The sequence below is a fragment of the Dromiciops gliroides genome, chromosome 4, assembly GCF_019393635.1.
Source record: "Dromiciops gliroides isolate mDroGli1 chromosome 4, mDroGli1.pri, whole genome shotgun sequence".
Lineage (NCBI taxonomy): Eukaryota > Metazoa > Chordata > Mammalia > Microbiotheria > Microbiotheriidae > Dromiciops > Dromiciops gliroides.
The window spans coordinates 359,091,719-359,116,571 of NC_057864.1; the positions used below are offsets into that span (position 1 = coordinate 359,091,719).

The window sequence follows — 24,853 nt, forward strand, 5'->3', positions numbered from 1 at the left end:
TTATGCATGGTTGTATGTTTCAACACTGGCACATAGTAGTTGATGAGTAAATGTTCACTAAAATAATTTAGTAGCTCCTATCCAACACTTGTGAGATGACAACTTAAGTATCTAGTCTTAGGCAATGTACAGAAGGAAGTACTTACCTTAGTGTGAATGACAGCAGAAAAATGACTAGAGCACTAGAAAAAAATTATTTAGTAGTAGAACAAGTTTAGCAGTTTAAAAGAAGAGAACTTGGAAAATGAAGGAAGATAGTAGGCACCTTAGAACATTGTACACAGTAACAGCAATATTGTGTGATGATCAACTGTGATAGACTTAGCTCTTCTCAGCAGTGCAGTGATCCAAGACAATTCCAAAGAAATCATGATGGAAAATGTTCTCCACATCCAGAAAAAAGAACTGTGAATTCTGAATGCAGATTGAACCATTCTGTTTCTAATTTTGTTTTTGGTTTTTGAGGTTTTTCCCTTTTGTTCTGATTCTTCCTTCACAACACAACTAATGCAGAAATGTTTAATGTGATTGTACATATATAACCTCTATCAGATTACTTTCTGTCTTAAGGAGGGAGGGAGAAAAATTTGAAACAAAATCTTATGAACAAATGTTAAAAACTATTTTTACATGTAACTGGAAAATAAAACACTTATGATTTTAAAAAAAGATAGTAGGCACCTTAGACATATATAAAAATGGTTTAAAATAGTGGCAAAATTTCCTGTGGTACTAGAACTGAAGAAATGTTTCATTTGATCTCCCAAACAATTTTATGAGGTTGATAGAGTGTTTTTATTCCCAGATGAGAAAACTGAAACTTAAACTTAGTCTTTCTATCTTATAGTTGTGGGTTCTGCCCACAATGACATGTTGCCGTACTAATTCAGGCAACAAACAGGATGTAATCTAGGGCAAAAAGAGGTTTTTGGCAGAAAATCTAACAAATATGACTATAGATAGCTTTGATTTTTTTCCCCCTGAAAACTGTCTGTTAATATTCTTCATCCATTTATCAATTGGGTAATGTCTTGTATTTTTATAAATTTAACTCAAGGGCTTCATTTCTCAAATATATAGAAAATTGAGATACTTGCTGCAAAATTTTTCTCCCTGTTTTCTGCTTTCCTTCTAATTTTGGTTACATTGATTTTGTTTGTGCAAAACCTTTTAAAATTTCATATAATCAAAATTACCTATTTTACATTTTGTAATTATCTGTCTTTTTTGGTTCTAAATTCTTCCCTTAACCTTAAATTCCCATTAACTTTTTTGGGAGCAGTTTCCTGGTGAAACTTACTGTATGACTATACACTAGATTCTAACTTAACCTTCTGTTTAATAGCTGACGTGGAAAAGACATAGTATTTGAAAGGTAAATGCCAGTATAGATGTGCTTCATTTTAAAAGAAATTTTTTTTTTTTATAAAAGGAAGTTATTTACGGGGAGTGGTTATTTGCTGTACAAAGAGGCTCACCACAAGTTTCCTTTATTTGGTTGGCTTTCCTAGTGCATTGAAAGTATGGTAACTAAATGCAACTCTCCTGGAATACAGTTAAATCAAAGCAAGTATTTGTATCAGAGTTCCTAAAGCAAGTCACATTTATTTCTGACATTGATTTTTTTTTCCCCAGCTACATGTAAAGGTAGTTTTCAACATTAGTCTTCATAAGATTTAGAGTTCCAAATTTTTTTTCCTCCTCCCTCCCCCCCCCTCCACAAGACAGCAACCAATCTGATATAGGTTATATATGTACAATCCACAAGTGCTCTTTTTTTTTTTAAGTCTGTATTCAACATCAGTTCTTTCTCTGGGAGTAGAGAGCATGCTCCATCATTAGTCCCTTTTGATTGTCCTGGATCATTGTATTGCTGAGAGTAGTTAAGTCATTCACAATTGCTCATTGGTTTTGTTTTTTGTTTGTTTGTTTGTTTGTTTGTGGGGCAATGAGGGTTAAATGACTTGCCCAGGGTCACACAGCTATTAAATGTCAAGTGTCTGAGGCTAGATTTGAACTCAGGCCCTCCTGAATCCAGGGCTGGTACTCTATCCACTGTGCCACCTAGCTGTCCTCCTGCGCATTGGCTTTTAAAAAATAGACTAAGTGTATTTATGGTGATGATGATTGGCTTTTTCTGAGATTAGTAAATAGAATTTACCCTCCAGAATTATTGCTTCTTTATAGGACATTTTGTTCATTGTTGTTGTGTTCTTTTTTTGTTTGTTTGTCTTGGCCTCAGTCAGAGAAAACACGTAACCCAAATATACAACTGCTATACAACTGCTATCAAGAATTTACCTGGCTCTTTGTGTTTGTTCAGTGTGATTACATTAATTTATTATTTAATCCTCACAACTTCCCTGTGAGCCAAATTTCCATTATCTCCATTTTCAGAGGGATCAAATGACTTGCTAAAAGACACAGAGGAAATTGGTAATGAATAAAAAATTAGGATTCACAGAATCACTATTGTAAGTGTTGGAAGGGACTTCAAGTTCAACCCATATTTAAAAAAAAAACAAAACACTGTATCTGAAATGTTTTTCTAGTTTCTGCTTAAAGTTTTCAGCTTTATACTTAATCTGTTAGCCACCAATAATAGAGTTAGTTACTCTATCTCATAAAAGGTAAATTCAGCTAGTAAAAGAATTCCATCATATACTAAGGTCCACATTTTTATGCTGGTACGGAATTTCAAAATGTACTACCATGTAGTACATCATTCTTTTTTTTTTTTGGTAGTACATCATTCTTAACATTTTAATGTTTTAATTTAGGGCTTTTTGTCATGTCTTCACAATGAGAGTTGAGGACAAGTCACCAGATTTAAATTCTGCATCTATTATAGATATTTGGTATGAAGCAAGTGCTCAATTTGAAGTGAGAGGCTCTAGGCTTGAATTAAAAATACCTGTATAACTTTGATTGTTACCCACAATGGACTAGATGATCTAGAAAGTCTTTTATTTCTCAGTCGGAAATAATTGGATAAAAAATGAGATATAATAGTAAAGGATTCGTTTTAGAAGTCAGGGTCCTTGAATTTTTAGCCTCTCTGTTGCCTACTAGCTTCATGATCTTAAGATCTTTTAACTTTGGGGCCTCATTTACCGACCTCATCTGTAAAATAGGAATTATACTTCATGAAGTCAGAACAGGACCAGACACTTTCATTTGGTTTGTTTCACTATTAAGGTGACAAGATGACAGGAACTCAAGGGGAAGAGGAATGTGTACAATCAGTCAACATCACTCCACTGGTCAGGGTGGGTATTCTTTCACATTCCATCCAGGCCCTCTCAACATCTGCCTGCCCTGCCTTCTTCCTATTTCATACCTCTCCATGACAAAACTATCTTCACTTGCCAACTGCCTCCTATACATGTTCTCTTCCCCTTCCCCCCCCCCCCCAATTATTAGGATTTAAGCTCCTTAAGGCAGGGACTCTCAAAAATAAAAAATTGTATCTCTAGCATTTAGTACAGTGACTGCTACATGCTTAAGGGCTTCATAAGTGTTTAATTTTATTAATTCATTTATTCACATCAAAGCTAATCTCTTAATCTGTATACTTTGTCTCATGTCATTCTTTCCTTTTTGGCTTTCTACGGAAACACCCCTGCTGCTTTCATCTTTTAAAAAACCTTTGCTTGGTCCAACCATTCCTATATCTTTCCCCTCCTTTGTGGCTAAACTTGAGAAAGTCATCTAAATTAGGTCCTTCCACATCCTTTCCTCTCACTCTGTAGTCTCTGCCATCTTACTTCCAGACTTATGATTCAATGAAACTGTCCTTTCCAAAGTTACCAATGATCTATTTATTAGTTTCCAAATCTAAGGGCCTTTTTCTAATTCCCATCTTTTTTATCCCCTGTTAAGTTTGGGAGAAAAGAGAAAGATTTAACTAACTAAATGGACAGGAAACTTTCTGATTTATTTCAGTGGCTGATAGAGTACATTTGAAATGTCCTGAATTGATCTAAATAGAGGCCACACTTTTCTCCTCCAAATGTAGTTTACATTAAAAAGGAATGACAGTAAAAATGATGAAAAGCAATAATGTCAAAAGTGATTTAAAGGGGGCAGCTAGGTGGCGCAGTGGCCTTGGATTCAGGAGTACCCGAGTTCAAATCTAGCCTCAGACACTTGACACTTAACTAGCTGTATGACCCTGGGCAAGTCACTTAACCCTCATTGCCCTGCAAAAATTAAAAAACAAAAAACAAAAAAACCAACAACAACAACAAAAGTGATTTAAAACATTTTCTTTAAATTCAGAGACATGAAGGGAAAGCTTTTCCCCATAAACTGTGCTTTAGCATAGTGTCTTGTTTTAGTAATTATCTTTCCATGTGTGTATGTTACATACATACATATGTATATTTATATTTTTGTGTATGTATGTGTGTGTGTGTGTGTATACATACACACACACACACACACACACAATTTTTAGGAGAGGTCAAGGAACAGGTAGCCTAAATGAAAATTCACAAGGAATTAATTTTGAGGTTGCCCATTTCCTTGATAATACTAGGGAAGCAATTTGAAAGTAAATTTTACATTCATTGAAACTGAGCAGTCCGTAAAGTTTGCTGCTTGTTGCAATACTATTGTTAGGAGCCTCACAACTCTTTTCAAGCTACCTACCCATCCACCTTTTGGTTTCTTTTCTTTTTCTTTTTTTTTTTTTTTTTGTACAGTTCTTTTAGTCATGTCCAACTTTTTGTGACACCATTTGGGGTTTTCTTGGCAAAGATATTGGAGTCATTTGCCATTTCCTTCTCCAGCTCATTTCATTAATGAGGAAACTGAGGAAAAAAGGGTTAAATAACTTGCCAAGGGTCACTTAGCTAGCTAGTAAGTATCTGAGGTCAGATTTGAACTCGGGTCTTCCTGACTCCTGGTCTGGCACTCTATCCTTTGGGCCCTGTATTCTTTCTACTCTTGTAAAATCCTTGAAGATCATCTTCAATTCATTACTCTAGTTCCTTTACTCTCACTTTCTTCTTAACTTTCTACATTCTGACTTCTGACCTCATCATTCAAGTATAATGCTCTTTCCAAAGTTATCAATTGCCAGTTGAGTCTTTTTCTGAGTCCTCATTCTTCTTATCTATTTGGAGGTTTTTGTTTTGTTTGTTTGTTTATTTTTTTTATTTTTATTTTTTGGTGAGGCAATTGGGGTTAAGTGACTTGCCCAGGGTCACACAGCTAGTAAGTGTTAAGTGTCTGAGGCCAGATTTGAACTCAGGTACTCCTGACTCCAGGGCCGGTGCTCTATCCACTGCACCATCTAGCTGCCCGTTTGTTTATTTTTAGTCCTCATTTTTCTTGACCTCTATACTTTTTGACACTGTTGTTCATCCTGTTCTCCTTGATAGTGTTTAGCACAATATGTGGTACATAGTAGGTGCTCAATAATTGCTTATTGTCTTCTCCCTTGTTGCCCTTCTTTCCAAGTTTCTGTTACACAACTCTTGATTCTTCCCCTATCTGACTTCTCTTTCTTAGGCTCTTTCACTAGGTCTTTATTCAGGTCATACCTGCTAACTGGGCTTCCCTCAGGCCTCTGTCTTGGGCCCTTTTGTCTTTTCCTTCTTTGACATTTTATTTAGTGAGCTCATCAACTTCCATGTATTCAGTTATCTATCTCTATGCTGATGATTCTCAAATCTACTTATGCAATATTTCTCTCTCTCCAAACCTCTGGATTCATAATTGCCCATTAGACATCTCAAAGTGGATGTTCCATTAAACTCAACATGAACATGCTCAAAACTAAACACTCCCCCCCCCACCAAAAAAAAAAAAAAACAACAACCCAAAAACCTCCTCTCTTCCTAACTTCCCTGTTACTGTTGACTGCACCATCTTTCCAGTCACCCAGGCTTACATGGGTGTCACTTCATACTCTTTAGCTCCCATATCTAATCTGTTTTCAAGACTTGTTGATATTATCTTCATAAAATCTTGTATATGTGCCTTTTCTTTTCTGACTCTACAATTATCTTGATTTACCGACATATTTTAATTAACAAAAGTCTGTCTTCTTTCTTCCCCAATCTACCCAGTCAACTGATAAAGAAAAAGAAAATCCCTATTACAAACACAGAGAGGCAAGCCAAACAAATTTCTGCATTGGCATGTCCAAATATTTACACCTCTCTAACAAGAGGTGAGTGGGATGTTTCATCATTAGTTCCCTGGAATTAAGGTTGGTCATTATGTTGATCAGATTTCCTAAGTGTTTCAGAGCTGTTTGTCTTAACAATAATGTGCTACCTAGTATAAATTGTCCTGCTTACTTTCATTTTGCTCTGCATAAGTTCGTATATTGTCAGCTTTCTCTGAAATAATGCATTCTGTATTTCTTATGCCACATTATTATTTTATAACAGTGGTGCCAAACTCAAATAGAAGTGGACCACTGTGACAGCATTTTGACTTAGAAACCACAAATTAATCTACATTGTATTGTATTATTTGTTGTTGTCATTGTTAAAATTTTCCCAATTACATTTTTTGGGGGGGCTGGGCAATGAGGGTTAATTGACTTGCCCAGGGTCACACAGCTAGTAAGTGTCAAGTGTCTGAGGCCAGATTTGAACTCAGGTACTCCTGAATCCAGGGCCGGTGCTTTATCCACTGCGCCACCTAGCTGCCCCCCAATTACATTTTAATATGGTTCAGGAAACACTGAGTTTTGACAACTTTGAGTTTGATACTTTGGTTCTATCCTATATACCATAATTTGGTTACCCAATCCCCATTTGATAGGTACTCCCTCAGATTTCTGTATAATTGTTAGCTTGCTTTACTTAGGATTAATTCCTCTTTCCCTCTTTCTCTTCCCTCCTTTTTCCCTGTTGAGTAAGATATATTTCTGTATCCAATTCTGTATGTGTATATGTATATCTATATTCTTCCCTCCTTTGACCAATTCAGAGGAAAGAAAGTGGGTTCAAATGTCAGCTCCTTCTCTCATCCCCTATTCCTTTTTGTATAGATTTACACAAGCATATTCAAATTATATAAGATAATTTTTTATAACCTTCCTTTTCCTCCTTTCCCCCACTGTATATATTTTCCCCTTTCCTCCAAATTCTTCTTTTAAGATCATCAAGTAACAAGTATCTTTGATAAAGGCCTCATTTTTCAAATATATAGACAACTGAGTCAAATTTATAAAAATACAAGTCATTCCCCAATTGATAAATGGTCAAATGATATGAACAGTTTTCAGACAAATCAAAGCTATCTATAATCATATTTAAAAATGCTCTAGATCACTGTGGAGCAGAGAAATGCAAATTAAAAGAACTCTGAGGCATCACCTTAAACCTACAGTAAAGGAAAATGTTGGATGTTGGAGGGGATGTGGGAAAACTGGGACACTAATACATTGTGGGTGTAGTTGTGAAAAGATCCAACCATTCTGGAGAGCAATTTGAAACTAATGCCAAAAGGGCTCTAGATCTATGATCCAGCAATATCACTGCTAGGTATATATCCCAAAGACATCCCCAAAAAGAGAAAAAGACCTATTTGTACAAAAAATATTTATATCAGCTCTCTTTTATAGTAGCTAATTATTGGAAATTAAAGGAATGCCCAATCAATTGGGGAATGGATAAACAAACTGTGGTATGTGATTGTGATGGAATATTATTGTGCTATAAGAAATGACCAAAAAAAAAAAAAAAAAGAAGAAAGAAATGACAAGCAGGATGATTTCAGAAAGATTTGTATGAACTGATATATAGTGAAGCAAGCAGAACCAGGAGAACTGTGCACAGAGACAGCTGTATTGTTTGAAGAATTGTGAATGACTTAACTATTCTCAGCAATAAAGTGATCCAAGACAATCCCAAAGGACTATAAAACATACTATCCACCTCCAAAAAAAAGAACTGATATTGATCAAACACAGACTTAAGCATGCTATTTCACTTTCATTTTTTATTTTATTCAAGTTTCCTTATGCAAAACGATTAATATGGTAATGTTTTACATAATTGTACATATATAACCCACAACTGATTGCTTACTGGCTCAGGGAAGGGAGGGAGGGAAGGAAGAATAACATTTGGAACTCATTATTAGAAAAAATAGATCATCAAGACATGATAGAACCTTTTCTAAGACTTAATATCTAATTAAATGACCCCTGATGATGATAGCATTTAGAGGAGACATATGTATTATCTCCTCACATTTGAATGTCAGCATTATCCTTGTTTAGTCTCTTTTGATTGCTCATTCCTGTTTACTTTTTTATTTTCTTCTGAACAACTGGGTTCGAATTTCAGATTTTCTATGTAAATTTTCATCAGGAATCCTTGAATGTTCTCTATTTCATTTAAAAATCAATTTTTTTCCTTATAGTATTATCCTTAGTTTTCCTAAACAAGTTATTCATGACTGTAAGCCTACATCATTTGTCTACTAACTGCTTCATATAGTGTGTGATCCTGACTGTAGTTCTTTAGCACTTGAATTCCTTATTTCTGGCTGCTTGAAGTATTTTCTTTAATTTGGAAGTTATAGATTTTGGCTATGATGTTCCTAGAAGTTTCCATTTTGGGTTTTTTTTAAGGAGGTGACCAGTGTTTGTGTGGGTTTTGGGGGGGGCATTTTCCCCTCTGGTTCTAAAAGATCTGGGCAATTTCCTTTTATAATTTCTCTCTCTCTCTCATCATAGCTTTCAAATAGTTCAATGATTCTTACATTTTTTTCTTCTCAATATGTTTTCCACGTCCGTTATTTTGCAAAGTAATTAATTGTTGATGGATCTGTGGATTTATTTAACTATTTTTGGAATACAATTTGGATTATTCTAAGAAAGTGAATAAATGAATGTAGCAAGCCTCCACATTAAAGACTTTTGAGAAGAATTAAGAGACTCTACTGATTTGCTAAGTAACTTTGAAGAAGCTGGCAAATTTTTACCTTTAGAAAAACCCCAACAGATATAAATAAACCTTCATTTTAAAGATGAAATACAAAAACAAAGAACAAAAAGATAGTATTATGCATAAAACCATGAACTTCAAGTGTTGTTTCTTAAATGTATATTAAATGTAAAATGGTTGCAACATAATTGCCCTGTTTATCCTCTTAAATGACTTCTTTTTCTTTTAATGTTATATTGGCTATCTTTTATTTTTGATTTTCTTCATTTCCTACCTACCAAAACCCCCCCTTTTCCTTGATTGTTTTTCTTTAGGTGTATGTTAAGCTTTTATCTTTCACCCTAAATCCTTATGTGGTCATTGACAAGTAGAACAATGTATAGTAACAATTGCAATGAGGGGATAGATTTTGGGAGTACTTTACTAAAAGAAACAAGCTTTATTATTGAATTCCACTAGTATTATGTCTCAGTATGCTTTTCAAGGAGAAAGAGTGTATTCATTGGATTTATGATTCTCTTCCTACATTAAAAAAAAAGCATATTTTATTTAGTCTTTGTTGTTCCCAAGTCTGACCTTACAGTACTAGTATACAACAAATCATCACTTTTGTTTGTTATTTTCTTTTAATGTCTTTTGTTTTTAACAGAATGTACTGAGGTAGAGTATTTTGTTTTAAGAGTCAAAGAAAAAAAAATCCCTTCTAGTGTTTGGAATTCAGCCAAATGCTTTGCCTTCTAGTTTCCAATTCCAATCTGTGCCTGAAAATCTACTTAAGGGGATGGTCAAGGACTTAAAGCACTATGGAGTTGGTAAATATTAAGAAGGGAATTAATTAAGTTGGAAAACTGTAAACTAGATACTAAAAGTTTGGGGATTATTATTATAATTGCCTTTCTCTTGTAGGGATCCCCTGTAGAATTGAGTTATAATGTGATGAGTTTGTGGGATAGCTATGAAGTCCTTCATCAGTACCAATGCCAGTTTGTCACCTAGAGTTGAGTATGGCTGGTTTCCCATATATTTAACTGGATCATTGCCGCCTTTAATCTTATAGAAGGCTTTATATCTATTTTATGAAAATAGGGATAGATTGCATGAGTGGAATCAAGGTTGAGAAGTTAAGGAACTTGTCCAGAACTTTTCCTCATCCTTGTTAGGTTGTTCTATTGCTCACTTCAGTAAGAATTTAAAACCTGACATTGATGATTCCATCAATTGGGATCATAGATTTAAAATCAGAATAAGAATCAAAGTGACATCACCCAAGTAGTAAGCAACAGAACCAGGATTAAAACCCAGCCATTTTATTTATTCCCACCATAACACATAACAACTTTTGAGTCAACCCTGAAAAGTAGCACAAAAATTACTCAAATGATAAATGTAGTTTGTAGGATGGTTCCCCAAACAAGTGCTAAGAGAATCTAAGAACAGTTCAATGTTCGTCCTTTCTCTATCCATTTCTTTTGAAAATTTAATTAACCTGCCATTTTTCCTATGCACTTGATGTTGTGAGTCACTAAATTATTTTTGAATTGAAGTCTCCCAGATGGGAAATTAGCCAACTAGCTTATAAGTTAAGTGGATAATGGCACATCTTAATGATTCCCTTGGAGGCTGTTTCAGGTAAGTAATTTTGTCTTACTAGAACAGGCATGTTTTTAACAAAACTAACTTGGACAACATGCCTCTTAGTGATTTAAACAATGGCATTTGCATTGTTTATGAGACAAATTTAAAGTGTCCTTAAATTTGTGATTTAGGGTGTTGTGTTTTTGGTTGTTTTTTTTTTCAGGAATATGCATAGAATTAATATTTAGTGTTAACCAAAAAAAGCTTTGGATATCAGGAAGAATTATTTCTTTATCTATCTATCTATCTATCTATCTATCTATCTATCTATCTATCTATCTTGCAGAGCAGTGAGGGTTAAGTGACTTGCTCAGGGTCACATAGCTAGTAAGTGTCAAGTGTATCTATCTATCTATCTATCCATCCATCCATCCATCCATCCATCCATCCATCCATCTATCTGAGGCCTTGGGTACCCCTTGAGCACACATTGTAATTTCTCCAGGCACAAGCCTGTTCCATTCTTGTTCATATCGTTATCCACAAAAATATATGTCAAAATTTCTAAAGGGCCAACCTTCTGGTTCTTGGACCATTTTAAGAGTGAGAATGAGACAGTGAGGCTTTTTATTTGTTGTCTCACTCAAAATAAATGATTGATCCACTTCCTTTTCTACCCATGTATGCCATGATGATGTCTTGTATACCACTCATTACATTCAATTCATATCTGTTAATATGCTGTACCATAACTTACTCACTGTAAGTCTTTTGATTATTTTTCTGAAATCAGGGTAGACACAATTTGCCAATTGTAATCACATCACACTTCTGTATCTATTCCTTATTCCTCCCCATCCCCATCCCCCTCACTCCAAAGAATCCATCCTTTCCAATAAAGATTTTAAAAAGAAAGAAGAAAAGCAGTTTTATTAACCAACACATCAATAGTGACTAAAAGTATATGGCATGGGGCAGCTAGGTGCCTCAGTCAGGGGGACCTGAGTTCAAATCTGACCTCAGGCACTTGACACTTACTACACTGGGCAAGTCACTTAACCCAATTGGCTTACCAAAAATAAAAAAAATATGGATAGTATATGATATCCTACATCTGCAGGGAAGGAAGTACATTATCTCAGCTTTTCTCCAACATTAAGTTTGTTCATTATGATTCTAAAACTTTCAATTTCATTAACTTGTACTTGTTTACAAAGCTGTCATGTTGTTTTCCTGTTTCTGACTAATCAGTTAAGTCTTCTCATACTTCTGAATGATTCATCTCAAATTCTTATGGTATAGTAATACTTCATCAAATTCATTTATCTCAGAAGGATATTGATCTTAAATACACGAGCTTTTGCCACAATGAAAAAATTAGGACAATTATTAAAAGCATTGTGCAAGTCTATCCCAGCCCATCCCAATTCCTATTCAGTTCCACATAGCTCTTGACCATTGTCATCTACAGTGCCTTGATATGGTGTATGTATTAATATTTTAACAGAATAAACTGCTTATCTATCAGCATGCCCTAATCTGAATTATATGTGTGTATTTTTTTTAATTATATGTGTTTTTCATCCACATTATATTTCCTGTGTAGATTATTGGAACAATCTATTTCATGTTGCTATAGATTTCCCTTAGTGCTCTGGGGCTTCTTGAGGGTAGGGACCATGTTTTTGCCTTTCTTTATATCCTTAGCCCTTAGAACAGTTTCTGGCAAATAGTAAGAAATTAAAAAATGCTTGTTGATTGTTGATTTAATTATTGGTGTATATATTGGATGTCCATCATAAAATATAAACTCCTTTATATGTCCACTATCTTGAACATATTACCTGTTTCATAAAAATTTGTGGAAATGAATTGAATTCCACATGACACCATTCAAATATTTTCAGGCTGCTTTCACTTCCCCAGTAAGTTATTTTTTTTTCTAGGCTTATAAGTAAACTAATTTCCTTTAATTTATCCTAATTTAACATGATTTCAATGCCCTTTTCCCTATTCAAGCCACCTTCTTTTGCATACTTTCCATCTTATCAATGTATTTCCTAAAATGTGTCACCCAGAACTGAATATAATAAATTCAAATGTGATCTGACTCGGGCAGGGTACAGCTGGACTTTTAGTTCTGGAAATTATCTCTCAAACTGCCCAAGATAACATTATTCTTAGCTTGGTTGCCATTATCACACTGGATCCTTGAGTTTGACATACCCAGATATCCCAAAATATTTTCAGACAAATGACTATCTAACTAAATCTCCCTAAGGGTATGTCTTTGCATTTATATTTTCTCATATAAGACTTCATTTGATTATCTTTAACCCAATCTTCAAGGGTGCCAAGATATTTTTGGATTCTGAATCTGTCATGGAGTGTGACGAAAAGTGGGCCCCCCTCAAAAGTTGATTGGAGGGGCGGCTAGGTGGCGCAGTGGATAAAGCACCGGCCCTGGATTCAGGAGTACCTGAGTTCAAATCCGGCCTCAGACACTTGACACTTACTAGCTGTGTGACCCTGGACAAGTCACTTAACCCCCATTGCCCTGCCCCCCCCCCAAAAAAAAAAGTTGATTGGAGCTGTCTGGGGGAACAACTACAGGTGACTTAATGTCTGGGAAGTGAATTCAGGTTCAGCTGTGAATAGAAGTGGGTATTAAAAGTGCTAATATCCACAAATGGGGGTTGGGCCCCTCCTGGTCTGGGAAAGGTCTGCTTTTCCTCCTCACCCCACCTCCCAGCTAGGGAACAAAAATCACATAATTAGGGAAACCCTAGGCTGGTCATGTGGGGGGAGGAGTTTGAAGGGCTGTCCCGTGTTGCCTCCCCCATTGGTTATACTGCATTTTGATTGGCTAGTTTTGATAGCACAGATTATAATCCTTGGTAACTGGGGAAGAAAGGGGGAGGGCAGCCATGTTAAAGGATAAAAAGGCTCTGGAGCCTCCATTTTGTGCCTATTTTTCCACTAAGGGGCAATGGCCCATTCTCGTGAGAATGAAAATAAAGCTTTTTGACACATCTCCAACAGGGAGTTCCAGAAATTTATGAGTGCTATTTCTCACATGCAGCATGTCTGATGTTCCTACAAACTTTATAGCAAATTTGATCTGCATGCCATATATATATATATATATATACATATATATATATATATATATGTATGTATGCATATATATGCAAGTGTACCTATTTTTTCAAGGCATTTTTTTAAACATTTTAAACAGCAGAGATAAGCAGACCCTAGGTCACTTAACTATACACCCTTTTCCAAATTGCCATCAAGTGATTAATGGCAACTCTTTTGCCATTTAACCAGTTCTGAACCCACCTAACCAAGTCATATACCTTACATCAACCTATTTTGCTCAGAACAGCATAAGAGGCTTTTTCAAGTGCTTTGCTAAAATGTAGTCAATATATGATCTGCAGAATTCTCCTGATCTGTCAATCTGATACTCCAATTAAAAAGGAAATGGTGTTGCTTTCAAAGACATATTTTTATTAAAGGTCTTTATGATCACTGCCTTCTTTCCTACATGTTCACTAGCCATACTTTTAATATTACATGATAGAATTCTGCCAGGAATTGAGTAAAGTCACTAGTTTGTATTCTCCTCTGTTCTATTCTTTGAAAATCAGAGTAACATTAGATCTTCTTTAGGCTCCAATACCATTGGTTTTTTCCATTCCTTTATAGGATCATAGATTTCAAATGGGAAGGAACCTTAGTAGTAGTAGTCGTAGTCGTAGTAGTAGTAGTAGGCCTCTACCAGTCGCAGACGACCATGGATCAGCACCTTGAAGAGCCACAGGCCACAGAGTGGCTGTGCAGTCTGATAAGGGAGCTGCAGCTCCTGAGTTGACTTATAACTGGTAACTGCCACATCCCATGTTGTATCTACCCCATAAGGAGTAGCTGGAATGTCCTCTCCAGGGCACTGGCCTGGGCAGATCAATATGGAAAACAAGCTGTTGCCCATGCAGTAGGTTTTCCCTCTCCATGACATTGGTGGGTCCAAAGGAGAGGCAGAGCCAATACAGTTTGGCACCAGTGTCGCTGCAGGAGTTGCCAGAGGGATGTAATGTCCAACATCCAACTGCCCTATTTGAAGGAACCTTAGAAGACATTAAATGGGGGCAGCTAGATGGCGCAGTGGATAAAGCACTGGCCCTGGATTCAGGAGTACCTGAGTTCAAATCTAGCCTCAGACACTTAACACTTACTAGCTGTGTGACCCTCAGCAAGTCATTTAACCCTCATTGCCCGTAAAAAAAAAAGACATTAAATGTTTTCCTCTCATTTTACGAAGTGAGATAACTGGACCAAAAAGAGATTAAGTGACCTGTCCAGTGTCAAATTAGTGTCTGTGGCAAGATTCGAACCCAGATCCTCCTGACATCAAGTCCACTGTGTTATGAAGCCTTATCCTAGATTTCAAAGATGATGGAGGCTCATCAGTAACACCTCTCAGTTCTTTCAGTAATGCATAATTCTGTTCATCTGTAACTGGTGACTTGCACTTATTAACATTATCCTGGTGCTTACCTTTGGTTTTAGCTCCTTGAAGTATCTCTATACTTAGCTCTGGTTTCTTCACCTCCCTTGACTTCTTAATTAGTTGTTTATAGTCTGTCCCTAACATCCAAAGGTTATTCTTGACAATGGAAACAAAAACAGATTTTCATTAAGGAGTTATGCCTTGTTTTTTTATGTTGTTATCCACCCTGAACATGAAAAAGCAGATTGCTAGGAATACCCAAAGATGGGGACTGAAGACTGGGTTTATATGGGGTAACAGAACAAAACTACTTAATATAAACAAACTTTTAACAAAAGGAACTAAATGTAAAATGAACCTTTTACATAATACATAATAACCTAAAGTAAGGTGGGGAATCTTTGGGAGGGGATACTTTGTTTGGAATAGACAAAGATTGGTTAGCCCCAGGCAATTAATTTGCCTGGGAATGGGGATTAGGTGGTGATTAGTCAGTTCTCTGTAAATTTCGGTTATCAATATCTACCAGTTTGGGCAGTAAATAGTTTTTCTTAATTAATATTATATTATTTGTAAAGAATTGACCAAGTGGCATTTTGCACCCAACTTTTCCCAAGAAGAGCCCCAGAAGATCCATCTTGTCTCTCAGAGAAACAGCATGTGGTCTCAAGCAGAGTTCAGAAGCCCTACATGCAAAAGGAACACTGAACTAAAGAGCTTGAGAGTGGGCACCAAGCAACAACATTCTAAGCCAAGGCATTGGGTCCAAGCATGCCATCCAGTGAAGCGTTTTATCCTCTTTTGATAGAGGTACTCATTACACATTGATCCAAGCTAATTGGTTAGCATCATTCAATCCCATTGGTTGATTTGACCTGAGGGTGGTCCAAATCAAAATGAGTTCTAAGATGATATCAGGGTGAAATGTGCAAAAAATTTTCCCTCAAGTTGCTCAAGGCAAAGTCCATTATCTAGGTGTGGTATAATCTCATCAGTCTTCTCTGGTAAACAAAAGAATCAGTCTTGTACCCCTGGCTGGCCCTGAACAAGATGAAAGCTTCCTCAAGAAATACCTAAATTGGTGTGTGACTTTCTGTGCATCCACAATGGTCCCTTCAAACAACTCTCATTTTTTCCTTCTCATCAGAATTTCTTTTGTGATTTCAGAATTTCCTACTTAAGAACTTCCCATCCCTTCTGAGCTGGCATCTCTTGTAGAAATTTAAGCCATTGGATTTTAGTTACATTTTTTTCTGGACCTTTTGAAATCAGTTCTTTGAAACCTGGATGTGTTTCTTTTTGGAAATATTAGTTTTATTTATAAGACAAAGAATATAAAAAGGATTTGTACACAAATCCATTGTGAATGAAGAAACCTTTACTCCTTTCCTCGTGGGCTTTACCTTCCCCCATAGGACAGTCATATTATTAGATGACCAAGCAAGGAAGATTAGTTATAAAATGTTCTGACACTCTTTTCTTCAAGTTCAAATTATTTCACCATACTGATTTGATTGAGTTTTATCAAGGATAAAGATCACAGATGATTCCTTCATGTTGATCACCAGTCAGTTTCCAGTACTTACTCAATGGAATTTCAGTCTGCCTCTTGTCTTCCACCTCCAATCATTGCTTTCTCACTGATCACTTTTTTTTTCAGTGATGCAGTGAATTAATTAGCATTTATTATGGTGCTACCACTTATTGAGCAGTATTTTAAGAGATCCATTCTTCTTATTACTTATCTCACTAGTTTATCTTTTTCAACAGTCCATCACTGATTAGATTTGATTGAAGATTTGAAGAATAGAAAAGAGGAATTCATATTGAGAACTACAAAACCTACTGAGAACTGATTCCCCACCCAGTCCCCTCTTTCCCAGACAAATGAATTGTCTGGGGCTGTGACTGTCTTTGTCATTTTCCAGATTCTTGATGGACTTATAGACCTTCCCCCAAGTAACTTATCCCCACCTTACTCCCTGGACGTTATGTTATTATGTAAAAAGGGTCCACCTATACTTTGGAGCAGTTCTATTATTTCTTTTGTCAAAGGTTCATTTACATTAGTTAGCTATATGTCACTCTGGAGCAATCTTTTGGTTCCTTTTTTGTTCTGTCACCCCATAAAAACCCTGTCTTCTGTTCCCATCTTTGGGCATTCCTAGCTTCTGAGCTTTGCGATGCCATGAGCTAGAGTTCCTCTGCCCCCATTAAAGACAATATGAAACTAAGAACTTCTGCCACATAGGTTTTTTTTTTAAAAGGAAATATAAACTTACCAAGATAGTAACAAATAGATCTATTTGTTGTCCATTCTGCACCTTCCCTGCCTTATCTCTGTGCATCATTTAAAAATGTCTTATCATTGCTTTTTTTTCCTGTCTCTTATTACCCAGCAATCCACTCCCCTTTCCCTGAGTAGAAGCTCTGTCTTATGATCAAGCAAAACATCAAATTAGTCATTTCTGAAAATACCTGTTTGTTTCTATACTCCTAGTGTAGTCCCTCTTTGCCAAGAGGTAGAAGGTATGTTTCATCAGTCTTTCATAAACTCTAAGATGGAATGGTTTCTTCTCTTATAGGTTCAGTCCCTAGTCATTGCTACACCATGTCTCTATCCACTGCACCACCTAGCTGCCCCTCAATGTCTTTTTTTTTTTTTTTTTTGCAGGGCAATGAGGGTGATTTGCCCAGGGTCACACCACTAGTTAAGTGTCAAGTGTCTGAGCCTGGATTTGAACTCAGGTTCTCCTGAATCCAAGGGCCAGTGCTTTATCCACTGCACCACCTAGCTGCCCCTCAATTTCTTTTTGTTTTTTAATTTTTTTTTGGGTGAGGAAATTGGGGTTAGGTGACTTGCCCAAGGTCACACAGCTAGTAAGTATCAAGTGTCTGAGGCTAGACTTGAACTCAGGTCCTCCTGACTCCAGGGCCAGTGCTCTATCCACTGCACCACCTAGCTGCCCCTCCTCAATGTCTTTTTAATAAACTGCTCAATTCTCAAATGTATCTTTCTCATTTGAAGTCCTTGATTTCAATTGGCAGTAGTGATAAAAAGATTTCATTGACATGCCTTAAATAATTACCAAAGACATTAAGAATTTCTTTAAGTGTGTCAAAACATCTCGCACAGAATTGCTCAGGCTTAAGAAATTTCTTTGAAAAGGCTAGTAAAGATTGAATTGAGGTATTAGTTTTGACAGAAAGATATATTGAGAGCAAGAAATCATGATATCATGGTTAAGGCTCAACATGTGATTATGAAGCTATAGTTAGCTAATTCTGATCAGAAAACTTTCAGCATAATATTAGATGAAAATATGGTATCAAGAAACATGTACTCCTAAGTAAAAATATTGTATTAAGTATTATTAAGTGCAGAACAGGATATTTCCATGAAGTTTAAAGAGGTCTGTATTTATTTTATCCATTAGAGTTTTAAAATTCATTTTAAAATAAAATAATTTTATTTGGGATATAATGGCTATGTAGAAAAATCTCAGCATTTTATTTTGGATTCTGTTTATTTGATAGATACATTTGTTTTAATTAGCCCATATATAGGTATTTGAAATTGTCCAAAAACAAATGAAAAGCCAAAATTGATACAGGAAAATGAATATAATTGGAAATTGATTTATGAGTTCATAATCCAATGATCCCTTCATTGGTGCTTTTAGCTGCCTTTTATTCTAATCCCAAATTTTGTATGTGCTTCAAGCTTTACAGTGACAATATGGAGACATGGTTTGGTGTGGGAAGGTTAGTGTTTATCAGTATGTGAATTTTTTAGATATACATTCACTTTTCAGTAACATAGTGCAGGTAACTAACTGGTTGGTGCCTACAGATTTCCTTTGCTTTCTGTTTGAATTTTACCATAGAGTTTACCCCTCTTCCTTATTTTCAGAGTACTGTAAGGGATCTACCTGGAGTTAAAATGGACTATATATTTTTAATTGTTACAAAAAGACCTAAGTAATGACCTGTATGGTGATACTGACTGTCTTCATCACCATAATATTAAACACAGGTGGTGTCCATTTTAGTAACAAATAATGAGACTGGGGGTGGGGTGGGGTGTCGGGGGCAATGAGGGTTAAGTGACTTGCCCAGGGTCACACAGCTTGTAAGTGTCAAGTGTCTGCAGCCAGATCTGAACTCAGGTCCTCCTGAATCCAGGGCTGGTGCTCTATCCACTGCACCACCTAGCTACCCCTTAGTAACAGATTATGTTTCAGAAGTTCAAATTTGTTTGTTGTTTAGAAATCAAGGCACATTTTATTGAAGTCAATGGTGTTATATGTTATTTAGGGGCTTTTGGCATTGCATAGGCTTTCTTAATTCTAAATGTGCCTAAAAGTATTGGACTGGATAAACATGCTATTGAACCAAAGAACAATGTGCAATAATATTTCTATAGGAAAATCTTCTCTGAAGTTTAACATAGGATGAAAAGAGCCTAAGTGTCTCTCTCCCCCTACATACTTTCCTAAGTACGAGATGCACATATTTCCTTATGTAGTAGTACCCTATCACTTGAGCCCAAGTCCCTAAGGCAAGGCATTTGTTTGCCCTAGGTAATGTTTGAAATTCATCCCTCCAACTCTATTCCTTTTGCTAACTGTTACTGTAGACTTTAGGTCTCCACTACATTTGCATGTTCAGTTACCAAAAAAGTTATACCTAAATATTACAGAAAATATAATTTTCTTGCTTGAAATATTTTGTGATTACTTCCTTTTCTAAATCTTCATTAAATATCCTTTCATTAATATGTTCTAGAATTTTGCCAGCAATCAAAGTTAGCTCACTGCAGCAAATTTACAAGTCTAACATTTGTCTCACAGTAAAAACAGTAAGAGGTATTACTATCTCTTTGAGCAGTTGTAGGTCTTTATTGCACTTTTGTAAAAATTTTCCATTTTTACCTTTTGAAATTTTTTTTTCTTTTGAAATTTTAAACCGGGACTTTCAGTTTAGTGTTGTGATGCAAAACCATCAGTGCATTTGCAAAAGTTGAAGCATATTCATTTTGTCTTCCCTTAAGAATTAGTGTCAAGTTGTTTGAACATATTGTGGTTTCTAGAAGACTGTAATGATTTGTTTCTCTTGTGTAAGGCTTTTGGTTTAATAGAAAGGATTGTGAGTTAGATATGAAGAACGTGGCTTAAATTTTAACAGAATTTTTTGCAAGGCATTTTGAAAATGCCAAATGGCTATTAATTATCATGAAACTCAAGGGCTTTTATACACAAAACACACATTTATATACACTCTGAGTCTTAAAAGATGAAATAACCATTTTATTTTAACCAGTGTTCAGCTATATTACATAACAAAACACCATGTTAACTATTTTTCATCTGTCTTTTGTATAGGTCCAACTTGGTCAAGCAGAAATCAAATGTCCGATCACAGAATGTAATGAATACTTAGAGGAAAGAACTGTTCTCTATAACCTGCCACATGATGATGTCATCAAATACAAGTACTTCTTGGAACTCAGCCGTATTGACTCCAGCACCAAGCCATGTCCTCAATGCAAGCACTTTACAACCTACAAGAAGAGAGGACATGGTCCAACTCCTACCAAATCGGAAAACAAATACAAAGTGAGCATGCTCACCAGAGCTATGGATTAGATGTCACATGATAGGAGCAGCCAAAGTAGGACAGCATGTGGTGGGCATTAAGTGGGCTTTCTTCTCTTACTGGAGCCTGATGGAAGCTATGTTTTAGAATATTAATACATGGCACCTGGTGCATGATTTTATTAATTTTGTTCCTCAATGACCCCCAGTAACTTAAAAAAAAAAATTAAGTTGAGAGCAGCTAGGTGGATAAAGCACCAGCCCTGGATTCAGGAGGACTTGAGTTCAAATTCGGACTCAGACGCTTGACACTTACTAGCTGTGTGACCCTGGGCAAGTCATTTAACCCTCATTGCCCCACAAAAAATTAAATTAAATTAAATTAACAAGTTGTCTACCTAAGAATAATGCTGGGATGATGATTTTTTAAAAAAACTGATCTAATATAAGAATAGTTTTTCTTTGACTCTGACTTAGAATTCTTTTATTCTACAACTTTATTTAAATTCATTTTATTCAGACTAATTTCCCTTAAATGTTTGCATTCTTCAATTTGTGCAGCATTTAACTGGTTTCTTAAATTTTAGAACCTACAAAATTTTAGAACCTTTAGGTCATCTTAAGGGGGAATAATTTTTCCCACTTTAATTATTGGAAAGAAAATATGGAGGAGTCCTTCTCAGGATGAGACTTTTGTAACTCGTGAATTGTAAAACCCGAGGAAGGATTGCAGAGTTGAGTGCTGTGACTAAGGAAACAAGAATGATGAAAGACATAGAACTGAAGATGTGACAAGGGCAGGGGTTCATTAACTAGATTCAAGGGACCTTGCTGGTGTGAGAGTTGCTCCCCATCTGTGCTCCACCCCATTCATTTTAGAAACTTCTATGTCGCTGAGCTTGAGGAAGCAAGATATTGTTGAATTGTGTAAATTGCATAGTTTCAAATCTCTGTACTTATTGTCCAAATCTTGGCCATCTAGGAATGCATCTTTCATTTATCTTATTTTTTTTCCTAACTGCCCACTTTGACACTGTTTCACTTATGATCATTTATTTACAGAACCAGTTATATAGAGTATGTCTATAATTTAGTTCCATAATTATTATTCTGAATGTGCATTGTCATGATAGTTCTAAAGTAATTATCAATTTGAATAATTTCAGTAGATGTTGAATATCGTGTTAAAATTATGTCAAAATGTCAAACATTGAGGAAGCTAGGTGGCGCAGTAGATAGAGCACTGGCCCTGGAGACAGGAGGACCTGAGTGCAAATACAGCCTCAGACACTTAACATTTACTAACTGTGTAACCCTGGGCAAGCCACTTAACCCCAATTGTCTCACCAAAAAAAAAAAAAAAAGTCAAACTTCTTAATTTCCAGGTTTTTGGCATTTAAAAAATGTTTTTAATATCACAATTATCATAAACTTTTTTTATTATTGTCTGGTATAGCGTTGGGGAATTGTTGGGTTTTATTTGTTAATAAAATGTAAAAGAAGAAATCTCATAAGAAAAAAATGTAAAAAAGAGTAAACACAAGTAAGTCAACTAGCTAAAACTCCTAGGTATGTATAGGCTTCATTCTTCCAAGCCAAGAAGAAGAAACATCTCCAAGCAAAAGCCTAGGTAAATAGACACATTTGTGTTCTTAAAGTCAGTAAGCTATATCCTCTTAGAATAGGGAAATTCCAGACTGGGGAGATTTTTCCTGAGAAAAGCTTGCCTTTGTTCAAACTTAAGGGTCATTATCTGAAATGTAGTATTTCTTTGTCTCCCTGTGATTCTGACTATGTTGCTTCTGGTACAAAAACCACCATGATAGCAAGTCTACTACTTTTCGTCTCTTTATAAAATTCAGAAACTCTTTTCTCAGCTCACACTAATCTCTCCCTTGAGAGGAGAAGGAAGCAGAGAAGAGACTACTTTGAAAAGAATGAAATGTATTTACATGAACTCTCAGGAGTACAGTTTTATGTATCTCATTTGGTTCAGTTAGGAACCCAAAGAAAATCATATGTTTTATATTTGATTGGGCTCAGAATAATTAGATAGTGTTAACTGGTACTGCTATGATTTAGATTTGTTTTATAAATAATTCAGTTTTGTTAAATTCATCCTCAATGTCTCTTCCCACAAATATCAAATAAAGCCTGAGACAGGCACAGAATTGTCCTTTGTCCTATCTCAGATTGGAAGATGAAATGTCAATAGTCTATCATTAATATGATTTGTTGGCTGTATTTTAGGGGAAAAAAAATTTAAACCTTCCAGGAAAGAATTGTATTTCATAAAATAGCATAAAAAATATTCCATTCTTTGGCAAATTTTCAGTCAATAAGTATTTAATAAGTGCCATTGATGTACCAAGCACTGTGGTAGGCTCTAGGGATACAAATGCAAAGATGAGACATCCTTCATGCATTGTACTAGAACAGGGATTCTTAATTTTTTTGTGCTGATATAGTGAAGCTTATGGGTCCCTTCCTAGAATAATTTTTTTAAAGGCATAAAATAGAATACATAAGTTTACAAATGAAGCCAATTACGTTGTAATAGTTATCAAAAAGTTTTTTTAAAGGTCATGGATCCCAGATTAAGGATCCTTGTACTACAGTAATAGATTTTCACAGATAAATATAAGATTCAAAACAAATACATAAGGAATTGGGCTGGGGTAATAATAACTGGACAAAAATAGGAAAGGACTATTGAAATAGGTTGCACTGGAGCTGTGCTTTGAAGAGATCTGGGTAGGGGTGAAGCAGGACAACATTCCAGGCAATGGACAATGGCCTGGATTGAGGCACAAAGGCAAGAAATGGAATGCATAGGGAACAGTTACTAGACTGTTAATTAAAAAAAAATTTTTTTGGGGGGGGGGCAGGGCAACAGGGTTTAAGTGACTTCCCCCAGGGTCATACAGCTAGTAAGTGTCAAGTGTGTGAGGCTGGATTTGAACTCAGGTCCTCCTGAATCCAGGGTCTCTGCTTTATTCACTGCGCCACCTAGCTGCCCCCCAACTAGACTGTTTAAAAATTACCTACATGTTTTTAGATCCCAGATCAATGGATTAGGTACTTCTAACTGGCATATTTTAAAAATGTGCTTAGGTTTCCTTCTGACACAGAAGGTTTGATGTTAGCTATTGATGTTGATGCTGATATAAGAAGCTACGTGGTATAGTAGGTAGAGCTGAATTTAAAGTAAGGAAGACCTAAATTCAATTCCTGTCTTTGACGCATAGAGACTTTGTGACCCTGAGCAAGCCACCCTCTCAGTGCCCTAGACAACTACTTTCTAAAACTATAAGTTGCAGAGAATCTGCAATGATCTTATTGCACTGGTTATAGGAAGCTCCTTACACCAAAGAGATCACAAGTATGATAAATAGATATATACATACATATATATAAAACGTATAATTTTCTATAGTACAGAAGTTACCGTATGTGTTTTTACTCTCTTACTTTTCTCCAACGCCATCACTCTAAATTAATAGTGTTTACAAATCAGAAATCAGTATATGACTCAACCCTCCAAGGTCAATTTAGTTTTTGAAACACACTGATTCCTCTAGGGTTTAATGTATCACCAGTGTCAGGGAGCTGACAGAAAACAAGCGTAGATTTTGAAATGATTGTTGCTGATACAGATTCATAGGGGAGATAGAGATGAAATCATTTATCCTGTTTCAAAGTCAGCTGAAATAAACACTGTGTTATGTCTGTTAAGCTTTGTGTTTTATAGTCTGTTATGATGTTGGCATATTAAATCTTGTTAGGGATACATTCATGTCTGCTTTCACTAATGACTTGTTTTAACTCAAATGGATCTTGGCTGGCCTTCTTGTCTTAGCTGTAAGGATTTTGAGGAGGTTTCTTACTAATGTTTTGTCTATTAAAAATGTTCCAGTTAGATATGAAGCAAACAGCCAGATATTGAAATTCTTCTCAAATTTTGGCCTTTTCTCCTACCTAAAAGTAATACTTCTAGGGAGGTTTTTTAAGATTCTAAACTCATGGTGATCGGGTTTCAGCTGGCAAATATAAATTTCTAACTGGTCTTTGAGTTGAAACCTCGATAGTTGAGAGGTACCAGAACATGTCTTCAGGCTTCAGTAGATGGAAGAACAACTGCCATGGCATTGCCACAAGCCATTGTCATCGGATCTTAGATTTAGAGATGGAAAAGACATTGCTTTACTTTAGAGATGAGGAAACTATGGCATCGTGGAGTAAGACTTGGC

The 24,853-nt window shown here is 35.8% G+C and overlaps 1 protein-coding gene across 1 annotated transcript in view; it reads left to right on the plus strand.

Moving 5' to 3' along the window:
• RNF217 (ring finger protein 217) overlaps positions 1 to 24,853 on the plus strand; it is a 132,672-nt gene that overhangs the window by 57,149 nt on the left and 50,670 nt on the right. The window contains exon 2 of the mRNA XM_044005407.1: positions 20,391 to 20,624. Within this exon, the coding sequence (XP_043861342.1) occupies positions 20,391 to 20,624 (234 nt within the window). The remainder of the gene's footprint in view (positions 1 to 20,390; positions 20,625 to 24,853) is intronic.